Source organism: Rhinatrema bivittatum, chromosome 7 (genome assembly GCF_901001135.1).
Source record: "Rhinatrema bivittatum chromosome 7, aRhiBiv1.1, whole genome shotgun sequence".
Taxonomy (NCBI): Eukaryota; Metazoa; Chordata; class Amphibia; order Gymnophiona; family Rhinatrematidae; genus Rhinatrema; species Rhinatrema bivittatum.
The window spans coordinates 67,271,169-67,286,560 of NC_042621.1; the positions used below are offsets into that span (position 1 = coordinate 67,271,169).

Sequence of the window (15,392 nt, forward strand, 5' to 3'; positions counted from 1 at the left end):
TTGAGGGATGTTTAGGCTTCCTATTATTTTCACTCCACCCTAAATGTATTGTGGACTAATATAAGATTTGAATTTCCTATGTTTAATATTGTAGCTTAAGGTTTTTTTTTATTACTGTACAAAGATTGTAAATGCTTTGTATTTAATGAAAATGAATAAATAAAAAAAAAATAGATAAATGCTTACCCTTGAAGGTTAAAAAAATGTTATTCTGATGTAGCTGGTCGGTATGTAACCCTGGAATGTATAATTTTTACACTTGTAAATGTTTATGGCCCAAATGCGGAGCAGCATGACTTTTACCAGCAGCTGACGAACAAAATAGCTTCTTTTGGTTTTGAGGCTCTGGTAGTCTGGAGGAATTGGAATATATGTATAAACCCTGAACTGGATAAAAACTCTCGAGCTGGCTGGGATCGCTTAGCTTTACTAATGAGGTTGATCTTATTACTTACCTCATTTCTCCTGGTTGATGTCTGGAGGCAGCACCATCCATTAGAGCGTGATTACACCTTTTGTTCACTCAAACATTCAATGTATAGTAGAATTTGTTTTATTTTATGTGCATGCCTAATCTCTACTCTGTGTTGAGCAGTGCAATCCTCACTAGTACACTTTCAGATCACCATCCAATATTAATTCAACTTAAACTCAGCGCCCACGCGCCTAAGGCTTTTAGTTGGTGATTAAATCTTTCTTTGCTTGGTGACAAAGAATTTCCAGACTTGGTTAAGAAGGCTGTTGCAGACTTTAATGAATTTAACCCTGATGCTGATTATGGGCCTGGGCTTCGGTGAGCGACTTTCAAAGCCTTTCTATGGGGCAGGATCATAGCAAATGCAAGTCACCTGCAGAAAGTGCGCATGATGAGAGAGAGTGATCTGCTTGTAGAGATTGCAGGTTTCGAACAAAGGCATAAGATCGATTGCTCTCCTCACATGTATAAGCCATTGGAAGCTAAGTGAGGGGTGCTGGAAACACTAGAGATGTGTAGGATTGGGAGTGCTTTAAAATTCTCTCGATTAAAATTTTATGTGCATGGGGATAAACTGGGTACGATGCTGGCTAGATTAGTTAAGAAAAGAGTGGGCACGTCATATATTCTCTCTGTTCGGGATGCAAAGGGTTCAATAACTTCAGACCCTGGCGTTATTGAGCAGGCATTTGTGAATTACTTTTCCAATCTCTATGATGCGTCTGACACCCCCACAGTGGAGGATATTATGCGGTTTCTTGAAGGCATTGGTTTACCTCTGTTGTCCGAGTAGCAGAGTGCTGTGTTTGTGGCTCCTTTTTCCCTGTTGGAGATTCAGAATGCCGTTGATGAGGTGCCTGGGGGGAAGTGTCCTGGGCCCAACAGTTTTCAGATTGAGTTTTATAAGAAATACCTGTCGGAGGTGGACCCTTTTCTTTTCTCAGTATTTCAGGAAGTTGGTGTATCACCCGAGACTTTGCAGGATATGACTGATGCCACTATTACTCTTATCCCCAAAAAAGGTGAAGACTTCCTAGATTGTGGCTCTTATAGGCCCATTTCTTTGTTAAATTCGGACTTGAAGATTCTATCAAAAGTGTTGCAGATGCGCTTGGAGGCTGTTTTGGTTCATAAGGACCAGACTGGGTTTGTCAGGGGTAGGGTTTCCACGGCCAATACTAGACACTTGTTTTAATGAACTGCACATGGTTAAGCATGTGGGGCAGCCGGCTCTTATGTCTCATGATGCTGAAAAAGCTTTTGATAGGGTGGGATGGCTATATTTGTTTCATACTCTTGAGCATGTTGGGCTGACGGATCAATTTTTGGCATGGATTCGGGCTATGTATTATCCTTGGGCACAAGTTTTGTTTAATGGCTCATTAACATTTTTTTTTTTTTTTTTTAACCATCGCTGGTGTCATGCGCCAGGGGTGCCCGTTGTCCCCTTTGCTTTTTGACATTGCTATTGAGCCTCTGGGTGCTCCTATACGGCAACATGTGGGTATTCGTGGCATTAAATTGGGTGGTCATGATGAGAAGATTTCCCTGCACGTGGATGATGTCTTGATTTATTTGTTGGTGCCCTCTATGTCAGGGTGAATTCTCTTACGTCTTTTAGCTGAATATGGTCCTATCTCTGGTTATAAAGTTAATATTGATAGATCTGAAATTTTTCCCATCGACAGGCTAATCCTGATTTTGCATTGTTTTGCCAATTTTCGAGTAGTGCATGATGGTTTTCAATACCTTGGAATATATTTCCTTTGTGACTTTAAGAACCTGTTTGCTACGAATTATAAGGGCCTTATTGCTGATATTAAGAAGAGAATGCAGTTGTGGAATGATATGTTAGTTTCTTGGGTGGGCAGAATTAATTTGCTTAAAATGAAGATCCTGCTGAGTTTGTTATATCATTTTCAGCATGTCCATTGTGATCTACCTAATAGAATCTTTGCGGAACTTCATGGGTTGATGAGTAGGTTTATTTGGAATTACAGGCCTGCTCGAATCCGGTTAAGTCAGCTTTGATTAAATAAACAGCAAGGAGGTATGGCTCTACCTAATTTCCGAATTTACTACTGGGTGGCACAGTTGGTAAGCTTGAGGCATCCTGGATGGCTCTTGAGCATAATCAGGCTGGCGTTGCTGGGCTGACTTTGCTACCTTTTTTGCCGCGTGATTGTCCAATACGTCGGCAGGTCTGTTGAGGTAGTCCTATTGGCGCATTTCCCCCTTGTATTTTAATTCTCTTTTATCTAGCTGCACTTTTACTCTGGTTTTCAAAGACTGGCGTGTATGCGGGCTAATTTCTCTGGTACATTTTTGGAGTGATGAGGAAGGGGAGGGGGTGGCCCCCTTCTCTACGTTAGTTGAGGATTATGGAATAGACCAAAGATCGTAGGTCCAGTATTTGCAGTTGTGCCAGGCTGTACGTGGGCGTGTGAATGTAGACAGTCCTCTTCGGTCTTTGAATGGAATGGAGCGTTTTTTTGAGTGACGCTAAAGCGAAGAGGCGCAGTATTGCCCTTGTTTATTGTGATATTTTGTGTAGTAAATTTGGGAACGCAACTTCTTCTGGTCTTGTGGATGTTTGAAATGCTGATTTGGGTATGGCTTTAACCAGTAGAACTGGAAAGGTACATGGACCTCTGCTCATCATGTCTCAATATGTGCCAAAAGTTTTGCTCTAATGTTGAGGTTCTTGCACCGAACATATCAGATGCCCCTTTTTTACTCAAAAATATACCTGGAGGCTAGAAACCTGTGTTGGAGAGGTTGTGGAGAGGTAGGCTCCTTTCGGCACATATGGTGGGATTGCCAAAGTGTCCAATTGTTTTGGTCACAGGTTACTCATGCTACTGCAGACATCTTAGGGTTTCCTGTTTTTATTGGGCCGAGCCTTGGGAAGGTGGGTTGGCTCATCAGTCCTGGTCAAGTGCAGAGTGTTGGTCAGTTAGCAGTTAGCTGCCAGATTTGCAATTGCAAAATTCTGGAAAGCCAGCCTAAATATGGACTACTGCTAGGCTCAAGTTACAGATCTTGCGCATACTGAGCGTTTACATTATGATCAACAGAATGCACATTCAATGTTTTAAGCATCTGGGGGCTGTACCTGGAGTATTATGATCAACAGCTGGGTCATGTTTTGATGGCTCCCTTTTAATGTGATGCCTGATGAGGTATATCTTTAATTTTTGCTTCACGAAATGTCAGAGAACCTTGAATTGTGTTATTGCTTCAGAAGACTGTTGTTTTTTTTTGTTGTTTTTTTTAATTGTTTAAATCAAGAGTTATAAAAAAATATATATACAATTACTAGAGACTCAGTTTAAAGTTTTAAACAGAGCTTTTATTTTCACCACAGTAAACCTATGTATAAAACGTTCTGCTATAGTATGGAATTTAGGTCATTCTTTCTGGTCTTCCCCAAAATACAGTCTTTCTGGAAAAAGGTATAATCATATTTAAATTGGGTCACTTCTTTAACTGTGATCTATGATGATGTATCTGAAGTGTTTGGAGATACTCATTCCTTATAAGAACATAAGAAAATGCCATACTGGTTCAGACCAAGGGTCCATCAAGCCCAGCATCCTGTTTCCAACAGTGGCCAATCCAGGCCATAAGAACCTGGCAAGTACCCAAAAACTAAGTCTATTCCATGTTACCATTGCTAATGGCAGTGGCTATTCTCTAAGTGAACTTAATAGCAGGTAATGGACTTCTCCTCCAAGAACTTATCCAATCCTTTTTTAAACACAGCTATACTAACTGCACTAACCACATCCTCTGGCAACAAATTCCAGAGTTTAATTGTGCGTTGAGTAAAAAAGAACTTTCTCCGATTAGTCTTAAATGTGCTTCTTGCTAACTTCATGGAGTGCCCCCTAGTCTTTCTACTATCTGAAAGAGTAAATAACGGATTCACATCTACCCGATCTAGACCTCTCATGATTTTAAACACCTCTATCATATCCCCCCTCAGTCGTCTCTTCTCCAAGCTGAAAAGTCCTAACCTCTTTAGTCTTTCCTCATAGGGGAGCTGTTCCATTCCCCTTATCATTTTGGTAGCCCTTCTCTGTACCTTCTCCATTGCAATTATATCTTTTTTGAGATGCGGCGACCAGAATTGTACATAAGAACATAAGAAATTGCCATGCTGGGTCAGACCAAGGGTCCATCAAGCCCAGCATCCTGTTTCCAACAGAGGCCAAAACCAGGCCACAAGAACCTGGCAATTACCCAAACACTAAGAAGATCCCATGCTACTGATGCAATTAATAGCAGTGGCTATTCCCTAAGTAAAATTGATTAATAGCCATTAATGGACTTCTCCTCCAAGAACTTATCCAAACCTTTTTTGAACCCAGCTACACTAACTGCACTAACCACATCCTCTGGCAACAAATTCCAGAGCTTTATTGTGCGTTGAGTGAAAAAGAATTTTCTCCGATTAGTCTTAAATGTGCTTCTTGCTAACTTCATGGAATGCCCCCTAGTCCTTTTATTATTCGAAAGTGAAAATAACCGAGTCACATCTACTTGTTCAAGACCTCTCATGATCTTAAAGACCTCTATCATATCCCCCCTCAGCCGTCTCTTCTCCAAGCTAAACAGCCCTAACCTCTTCAGCCTTTCCTCATAGGGAAGCTTTTCCATCCCCTTTATCATTTTGGTTGCCCTTCTCTGTACCATCGCAACTATATCTTTTTTGAGATGCGGCGACCTAATAATTCCTAACATTCTATTTGCTTTTTTGACTGCTGCAGCACACTGAGCTGACGATTTTAAAGTATTATCCACTATGATGCCTAGATCTTTTTCCTGGGTGGTAGCTCCTAATATGGAACCTAACATCGTGTAACTACAGCAACAGTTATTTTTCCCTGTATGCAACACCTTGCACTTGTCCACATTAAATTTCATCTGCCATTTGGATGCCCAATCTTCAAGTCTTGCAAGGTCCTCCTGCAATGTATCACAGTCTGCTTGTGATTTAACTACTCTGAATAATTTTGTATCATCTGCAAATTTGATAACCTCACTCGTCGTATTCCTTTCCAGATCATTTATATATATATATTGAAAAGCACCGGTCCAAGTACAGATCCCTGAGGCACTCCACTGTTTACCCTTTTCCACTGAGAAAATTGACCATTTAATCCTAATCTCTGTTTCCTGTCTTTTAACCAGCTTGTAATCACGAAAAGACATCGCCTCCTATCCCATGACTTTTTAGTTTTCGTAGAAGCCTCTCATGAGGGACTTTGTCAAATGCCTTCTGAAAATCCAAATACATTACATCTACCAGTTCACCTTTATCCACATGTTTATTAACCCCTTCAAAAAAATGAAGCAGATTTGTTAGGCAAGACTTCCCTTCGGTAAATCCCTGTTGACTATGTTCCATTAAATCATGTCTTTCTATATGCTTTACAATTTTGTTCTTGAGAATAGTTTCCACTATTTTTCCCGGCACTGAAGTCAGGCTCATTGGTCCATAGTTACCTGGATCGCCCCTGGAGCCTTTTTTAAATATTGGAGTTACATTGGCCACCCTCCAGTCTTCAGGTACAATGGATGATTTTAATTATAGGTTACAAATTTTAACTAATAGATCAGAAATTTCATTTTTGAGTTCCTTCAGAACCCTAGGATGCATACCATCCGGTCCAGGTGATTTGCTTCTCTTTAGTTTGTCAATCTGGCCCACTACATCTTCCAGGAGCGATACAGAGGCATTATGACATTTTCCGTTTTATTCACCATTCCCTTTCTAATAATTCCCAACATTCTGTTTGCTTTTTTGACTGCCGCAGCACACTGTACCGACGATTTCAATGTGTTATCCACTATGACACCTAGATCTCTTTCTTGAGTTGTAGTACCTAATATGGAACCCAACATTGTGTAATTATAGCATGGGTTATTTTTCCCTATATGCATCACCTTGCACTTATCCACATTAAATTTCATCTGCCATTTGGATGCCCAATTTTCCAGTCTCACAAGGTCTTCCTGCAATTTATCACAATCTGCTTGTGATTTAACTACTCTGAACAATTTTGTGTCATCTGCAAATTTGATTATCTCACTCGTCGTATTTCTTTCCAGATCATTTATAAATATATTGAAAAGTAAGGGTCCCAATACAGATCCCTGAGGCACTCCACTGTCCACTCCCTTCCACTGAGAAAATTATCCAGCTGTCTCTCCTCTCAAAGGATGTGGATAAAGAAAGTGCTGCTGTTGGCAAGGATAGCTATATTATATTTCTGGAGGCAGCTGGTGGACCATCTATCATCTTTTGGAGGATCAAAGAGGATGATGCTATATCAAGCGCAAAAAAATGTGTGTCCACCAATCCCTCTCCTGACGCTGAGCTAGATGCCGGCACCTAGTATTTGAAGTCTCATTATGCAGTCTCACCAGTACTAACACAACATTATCCCCCGAGGTCCCTCTGCAAGGATGTATTCACGTGTATGCCCCCTGACGCAGCCTTGACACGAAACATGGCCATGTTGTGGCTTCTTTGAATAACGAGTGTACCTTGTATTACCGATTGTATTAATGTGTTTTCCTTGATTTGCTACAAATTTAATAAACTGGTGGACATGTATTGAACACTAATGTACTAATTTTTGCCACACATTCTTTTTGTTTGATAATAAATAAAAAATACATTTTTAACTTGGTCAGTTCCTAACGTGTGCATTAGTTTTGCTAAAATAAATGATCATAGTTTAAAGATCTAACTAGGTTAAAGATTATGGCTGTCCCTCTTATTTTTCTGAATGGCTGTTCACTGTTGTAATTTATTTATTTTTAGTGAGTTCCCCCTCCCACTTTCTAATATTCCCTCTTTCCCACCATACCTAATTTGATCATTGCAGTGACGGTCCTTAGCCAGTAATAATGCCCCAGGGCTGCTTCCAGGAACCTGCAATCTTGGGCCTTGAATCCAGCAACTAGATGTCTCCCTTGATGACTCTGACTCCTTTCTGCCCTTGGGCTGTGCATGCTAGGCCCCAGCCGAGCTGGGTAGTGGAAGGACCTAATGCGGGGATCGAATTGGGGACGGTCCACATAGCAGTGCTCGCAGCACTTGCCAACTGACCAACCCAGTTCTTGTTTTATACATTTGTCCTTTAACTCTACTTCACCCCTACCCCACCCCCCGTTTGATTTCCTAGTGCAGTGGTACTCAACATCTCACGACAACTTTACCACTTTGAAAAGTTTGATATGTCTTATTTGCCCCCAGTATATTTATTTATTTATTTAGAATTTTTATATACCCACATTCTTGACAAAAAAGATATCAAATCATATCGGTTTCCATATTAACTGAACAATTGCGGCTAAGGAGTTACACTGAAAGCAAGTCGTCAGTTAACAAATCGTGTGTTAAGGCGTTACATTTAAACAATTTGACAGATAACAAATAACATTGTAAGTAGAACAGTCTTCAAAAAAACAAACAAATAGCAAATGTCTTCAAAAAGACAAACAAATAGCAAATATAAATAGGTCTTCAAAGAGACAAACAAATAGCAAATATTGATAAGAAAAAAAATAGCGAATATAAATAGGGCAGCAAAGTAGTGGTAATAGGCAATGGATAATTAAGACATCTAAGGATGATGGGGAGTAGTGGGAGGAGGAAGGATAGATGGCATTAACTCAAGTTAAGATCAACATTCAAAGGTGTTTGCGGACGATAAGATGTCTCCCCTGTCTCACTATATATAGTGATTGCTCTGCCCTAAGTTGCAAGGAAAAGAGAGAGTAAATTTACATAGGAAATAATAGAACTGTAGAGGAAAAGAGCAAGGAATGCCAAGGATTAGATAAAAAGTAAAAACAAAAAACAAAAAAACCCATTATGGGCATGCCAGTCTTCTCCATCCCACAAATTTCTCACTGATATTTTTCTGTTAGGTCCAGAAGCAGCAACAAGTGCAATTTTCACATTAACCCTAGCCTTCAAAACTAATGTTTGCATAGAATTATCACAGCCAGCAACCTCTCTTCGGTGACCAGCATAATGGTCTCCACCAGCTGCCCATCTCCATTTTTAGTGAATCCCCTAAGAACCACTGGGTTGAGAACGACTTGTCCCATTGCACTGCGTTACACTTGTCTTAATTTCGTTGCATTTGCTTATCTACTGCAAATTCCTCTGCTGTAGGATTATGTCCAAAACTGAATTTGTTTTTCATTCTGCCTATTCAACAAATAAATCATTGATGATAAATTTTTTTCCTTATATGCTGCCAATGCTTAACTTCTGTGTTTTACTGGCCTCTGCCACCTTTATTAAATTACATAAAACAGATTTACAGTGGGCGGTGGAGACTGGTATTTCATTATATCACTCATACAGTCCTAATTGGTAGCATTGCTTCTTTTTTTCCTCAAGTAGACAGTATGTCTACCAAGCAATACTGCATTCATGAATACATGCACCTTATTTAGCAGGAATGGTGGATCCTGCAACTCGCTGTGTTGTAACTTGACCCTCAACTTAAGAATCATACGAACGGCAGTATCATGTGGTGCTGTGCCACTATTGAATGGCCTGGTAGCACTTTGTTTTATACAGATTCTTTATCTTTTATATTACTCCGCTAGGCATTTGATGGAATAGGATTTCATTATTAGGAAATATGGACCAACCTGTTTGCTACACTTTGTTTCTTTCCATGTTTTAGCATATTTCTTAAAAAAAAAAAAAAAAAAAAGAGAGAGAGAAAAGAAAACCCTTTTTTAGTCCATAAAACGTTACCTAAAGTTGAAGTGGACTGTGCTAGCAAAACTGTATTAAACTCTCTGCTTGGATGCTTTCATGCGCCTTTCCACTCCTAGCCTTTCCTATGGCCTGTTCGATAATAAATATTTCAGATGCTTTGTCTATTTGGCAGTCCTTGTCGTCATTCCTTATTCATGAAGGTTATTAACTGAAGGAAAATTAGTGGCATACACCCACGGAAGATGAAAACAAGCTTTAACTTTCTGGCCATACTTACAGGTGCCATGCACCTGTCTCTCCAGAGTCCTTCACTCAGCCTGTTGGAGTGCCCTTGACAGCTTGACTCCATTACCTCTGCTATATATTTTCTCCTTGGATGGGGTTGTCCTAAAATAGTTTACCGCACCTGGGGATTACTTCCAACTGCACTGACATTTCGGAGTTGGCTATGTTAAGTAGGCCTTTTAAATGCTAAGATCTATAGTACTATAAAACCAGATTTCACTGTAAAAGATACGTACATGCATAGCTCTTCTTCTTGGTCAAAATCCACCATCTTCAATGCTAACTTTCTAAAATTGGAAGTGAGACATGAATACATGGACCACCTTAAATATTAAAGAATAGTCAAGTTATTTTAATGAAACACTAAGTCATAAATCATTGAATTGTGAAGTCATGCTCCTGTGTAATTGTTTGCCATGATGCTAGCTGAGGTGTAAGACCACAGGCTGTGACGCTTTGCTTAGTTTTGTTTTTGTTTTTTTGAATACGCTGCTCATTTGAAATATTTTTTTATTTTTTGTGGAGAACCCAGTAAGTGCACCCTACAGTAACAGCATTCCTGCCTGCTGGCTTCCATTCATATTGGGAACTGCAGCTGCTAAATTCATTTTAGTTTTTTTTGTGGGGTTAAGATTTTCAGACTGAAGACTAGTGCACCTTTTAAGATTTGCTGGATATTTACCAGATTATTTTTTCATCCTATGATCTGCTTTCCAGTGTTCTTAAAATGTCTGATGGAAAGGTTCAGAGCTGCCAAACACATTTTCTGGAGGGAGATGACATTGAGTCATTCCTGGCCTGTATACTGACATCGCAGTGCCTTATGGTAGTTGTAGTCCTGTTTCTTCCATTTTCCATCCGTTTTGATACCAAAATGCTACAGAAAAGGGTGTCAAAAAGTCAGAGCTGATTTTAAATTCCTCTAGTAACTAGATCACTTGGTAACTCCGGAGGTGCTTTTGCACTAGCCCTGCTGATTTCACCAGTGTTTAAATGTCACATCTGTCCATGCTGTAATTATTGGAATTTTCAAGAAAACAAACCTTTTATCATTTCAGTGGTAATTCATTAAGTCTGGAAGACCTAGTTCAAACCTTCTACTCATCTCCAATTCCCATTTATTAACTCAGGCATGCTTGTCCTGTAAGAATGCACAAATAAAATAGGATTATGCATAGCATTGCTACTCATTTGGAAGAAAGAGTTCATTACTAGAATACCATAAAAATAAATGTTCCACTGTCTGATACCTTCCCCCACTCAGAATGTGCAGCTGAACAGTTTAATTATAAAGTAACCTGATGGGTGACCACATGAAACAATCCATCTTTCCTATCTGCAGTATACATTAGCTTCCTTTCACTTCAAAAAAAAAAAAAGACCTTTGTAAATTACTTGTTCTCGTGGCGTGCCAATATTATTAAAGGAAGTAAAGGCATCAGATGTAAAATTAATTACAAGAATGATTTATAGGTTCTTGTTGCTGAGAATATTCTCTCATTTTGTACCCATGGCAGCAGTAATTCACTTGTGAGTAAGGCATCAAGTCTGCAGAATTTCTGAGCCGTATAAATCTGGAGGTGTTCAGCCTGAAGCTTTTATCCTCTTGCAGCAAGAAGTAAAGCTGGGCGGGGGGGTGGGGATGATTGTCATCTGCCCTGTCAAGGTTTGCTTCTGTGTACAACTTTTTGGGCATCTCTAGAATACTGCAGAATGGAACCTGTTTTTTTTTTCAAAAATATCTCAGATGGCAGGGTTGGTGGTGGTGAGAGGGGCCACTCACTTACCTTTCAGAGCTTCCATAGCAAAGGTTTAATTTTCCATTTTGCCCGCTGATTTTATTGCCTCTTTGTAAAGTATTAATCTTGCTATTAAATTTTTGTATGCAATTTCTTTCCTTTTTTTTTTCTCTCTCTTTTAGACATTAATATCTGGAGCAGTGGTCGAGCAACTTGACTTTCTTAGGATCAATGAAACCGAAGAGTAAGGGCCATTTGGGAAATTAAATGATATGCACTTTTTATTAAAATAAAATCAGAACTATATGAAATGTAAACTTTTTACTTTTGCAGATTGCCTGAATTCAAAAGCTTTGAGGAGCTTGAACTCCCAAAGCATTCAAAAGTCAAAAGACAGACAAGCACGCCAAATGCTTCTGATCTGGAGCAGCAACCCGACATCAACATCAGCGACTGGAAAAACAAGCCAACGTATGAAATTCTCCAGAAACTCAATGTAAGCAGAGCATATAATGAATATTTTAGATGAAACTTGAGGGGGTTTTCCCTGTATGGTGTTGAGCTTGCAGGCCGTTTATCAGGGTGGACCTGAGATGGGGAAGACGTCATCAACTATGAAGGAAAAATGTAATGTCTTTGTGCCAGCAGCCTGGTTGGCCAAGCTGTATGACTGGGCGGCATGCAGGTAGTTTTCATACTGGTAATAGCAGTGGAAGTCACTGGGGCATCAGTAGGAAAATGAAAGGGTAGAAAAAAAAACCCCCAAACATTTTTTTCTTGAAAGTTTGCTCTTACCAAGCATAATAATAATCTTGGCACTTACTTCAGTCTTTGTAAAATATTTTTTTTTCCTTCTTCCCAGTTTATTGTACAAAAATTTCCCTCCTTCATTCTTAAGCATTTTTCTTCTTGGACCATCAGTTTTCCTTCTCCTCCTTTAGGGTTTCCACTTCATTTGGATCTGGCTAATCTCGGCTATGGTGGCCATAAGCCTTCATTTGCAACTAAGAAGACTTTTCCTGCAGGTTTATATAACCGCCCACCTAACTCAGCCATTTTAGTGACAGTTCTTGGCCAGGGACCACAGCCTGTGTACTCTGAGCCTGGCCAGTAGGTGGCACTACTGTGCAATGGCTGAGACTCCTTCTCTCACCCAAGGGCTGTATGTGCTGCCTCTGCAGCATCCTCCTTAAATAGCCTGGGAATTGAACCCTGATCTTCCATGCTGCCACTGGGCTGGCCCCTAAGTGTCTTTAATAGATACGAATTGAAATCTTTTTTGAGCAATTCATACTATGCCTTTTTTTTTATTGTTAGGATTGCAATTGTCTGGCCAGTCAGGCGATTCTTTTAAGTATTCTCCTTAAGAGGGAAGGACCTCATTTTATCACCAGAGAAGGTGAGTTTTTCGCTTTTACCTTTGTCATTTCTGTTCTGGAAAACTGTACTATGGTTGATGCAGGTTTTAGAGCATGTGAATAATGGAAGCAGGTTCATTAACTGTTTTTTCATTGGACCAGATTTTAGTTTAGTTTTAGTGGAAGATGCACATTGAGATGGCAGAGCGGGATTAGTAGTTAAACTTCTGAATTTTTATGGGCTTTTTGTTGCTGGGTTGTCATTCGTAGCATGGAATAAGGAATTATTTTTTCACAAATATGTTTAAATTGCCTTATTGATAGTTAAATTTCAAGGTAAAGGGAGTTATGCCCATTAGAATAAAATATATTAGCATTCTCATTGACAGTTTTATTTGTTTGTCATGTACTTATTTTTGTAATCTGTTAAGACCAGTTGTACAAAATGGAGCTGTGAAGGTTACGTTCCTTTCATTTGTGCTCTGAGGCTCCAGGGTCTGTTCAGCTAATTGATGCTGTTGAATGATTTAAAGTTTGAATGCTTTTGTCATTAAATAGATATTGATTTGTGCAGTGCATCTGTTTCGGAGGGTATATGTTACATGTGTCACTCGGCATGGTCCTGTCTCCAATAAATACGCAGTCAGCAGTAGAGGTGGAGCCTCCCCTCTGAAGCAGGCTGCGTAATAGTTATATTTTATTGTCAAAATGTAGGCATCCATGCTTAAATCATATTATCTTTTAATGTATTGATGCACAGGTACTGTGTATGATCATATAGAAAGAATCTATAGAAGATCTGGCAGCAAAAAACTCTGGTATGTGTGCATCCTCTTTCTGATTTCATTAGTTTATTGCTTTGATAATTCAATAGTGAAAACATCTTGGATATTGAACAGTAAGAGAGTGCGGTTGCCATACTAGTCTACTTGATTAATAGAAATGAGAGTCATCAAAGTTGTAGGTGATTTTTTTTTTTAATCTGTTTTATTAATTCAAAGATCTTTAATAATGTCAGTAAAACAATAGGGTGCATTTGTTTCTGATAAACCCTACACATTGAAAACACATAACAGAATGGTTGCATATTTTATCTCCCACCACCTTCTTTTGGACTAAATACATTCGTGGCTTGTTTTTAGAAACTATATTCCCTTCGCCAGGATAAACTAGTCACAAATGTATTTAGTTTGTCCAATAAAAAAAAAAGAGTTATTATAGACAAACCCTGGGTTTATTGTATTAGTTTAACAGAAAGTACATGTAAGAAGTTGTAGAAGAGGTTGACCTCTGTCCCCTCTTCCCCCTTAATCATGGGAGCTATGGGTAGTAGTTTGAGTAGAAGGAGGACATGAATAAGATGAAGCATTAAAGGACTATGTTTAATACATCTCTGAAAGATTCCTATTGACTCCAGTACCCATGAAAGTCGCCAGCTTGATGACAATGGAAACCAAAGTCTTCCATTTATTCATAGATCATGTCCAAAATACTGTACCCGTAATTCCACACTGTCCTGCCAATGTGCCTCAGTGCTTTTCTGGAGAGACCATCTCTAAGGTGTGAGGGGGGAATCGCTTACAATGCCCATTCAGTCCTTGATACCTCTGCTAAAGCACCCACGTGAGGTCCCAGTTAGTAGCAAGCACAAAGTGGTTTCTTAGAGATGCTTCTTGTCCACTAACAGATAGACCAAGACCACCAACTCATTTTACAAACAAACCTGTTTTTCAGACAAATAGTTGTAATGAAATATGAAATGCTAGGGTGAAAAATATAAGATCTAGGATGTGAAGGAGTTTATATAATGTCTTATGAATAATGTCTTATGAATAATATTCTTATGAATATATTGGGTCATAAACAGAATATTTGCAGGATGTACGTTACCTGTTACATACGGAAGTTATTCTGCTTAATTGTCTTTATTAAATGGCTTCATGTTCTAAACTCTGGTGAGGCCTGTTTTTCAACTTACCGTAGTTTTATATAGACACACAGGTTCCAATGTATTATGATCAATTGTCCTGCTTAAGAGAGGTCGTCATTCACAACAAGAGAAGCAAACAATTTATGTAGCTGCTATGACATTACTTTCTTTGTTTTTTTGTATTTTTTTTTTAACTCTATAAAGATTGCTTAACATGCAATGCATCCCCAGCATATTCATCAGACAAATTTCAGCTATGCACATCAGCCATCCAAATAATTTGCAGGGGTTTCTTTCCGTAACCTGGTTTGACATTTCCTGCGTTAGGAAGTCATCTCTCTTTGCTGGAGGGATCATGCTAGTTCAGCCAAAAGAATTTTGAACTATTTTATACTATAAAATATTTCTCTCTTTATTTTTCTGTTGTACTTATGTGAAATCCCTAGGATGGTGGTACGCTACACTGCTGCTTTTGCACAGAAATTAGCTTCCTCTATAGCCCCACATATTACTACTTTGCTGGTACATGGGAAGCAGGTAAAAAAATGCACAAAGGTTTGAAGCCCTGCAGCTTGCAATGTGTTGTATTGTTTGAGTGTAACTAATGAAGTTTTGAAAAATAAATGCTTTGCATTTTGCATCCCACAAACGCTTTCATGGGGGAAAAAAAAAACCCATCCATCTGTGCTTCTGTGTCATGCTCTGACTTTACAAGGCAAGACATTTTTATGCTTTCCAATGTACAAAATGTTGGAAAGAATTACATAAAAAGGGATTGATGCCAGGCTCTCCATCCATAGGCTTAATAATGCTCCAGAAAAGATAATGAAATTCACCAAATTTGGCA

General features: G+C 39.1%; 1 protein-coding gene across 3 annotated transcripts in view; it reads left to right on the plus strand.

Annotated features, from left to right (window-relative positions):
• PHKB (phosphorylase kinase regulatory subunit beta) overlaps positions 1 to 15,392 on the plus strand; it is a 601,073-nt gene that overhangs the window by 549,763 nt on the left and 35,918 nt on the right. For 2 of the 3 annotated variants that reach the window (XM_029608470.1, XM_029608473.1), the window contains 4 exons: positions 11,440 to 11,501; positions 11,591 to 11,753; positions 12,575 to 12,656; positions 13,376 to 13,433. In XM_029608470.1, coding sequence (XP_029464330.1) covers positions 11,440 to 11,501; positions 11,591 to 11,753; positions 12,575 to 12,656; positions 13,376 to 13,433 — 365 coding nt within the window. Of the gene's footprint in view, positions 1 to 11,439; positions 11,502 to 11,590; positions 11,754 to 12,574; positions 12,657 to 13,375; positions 13,434 to 14,991; positions 15,083 to 15,392 lie in introns of all 3 variants that reach the window. The other variant, XM_029608471.1, reaches the window with a different exon arrangement.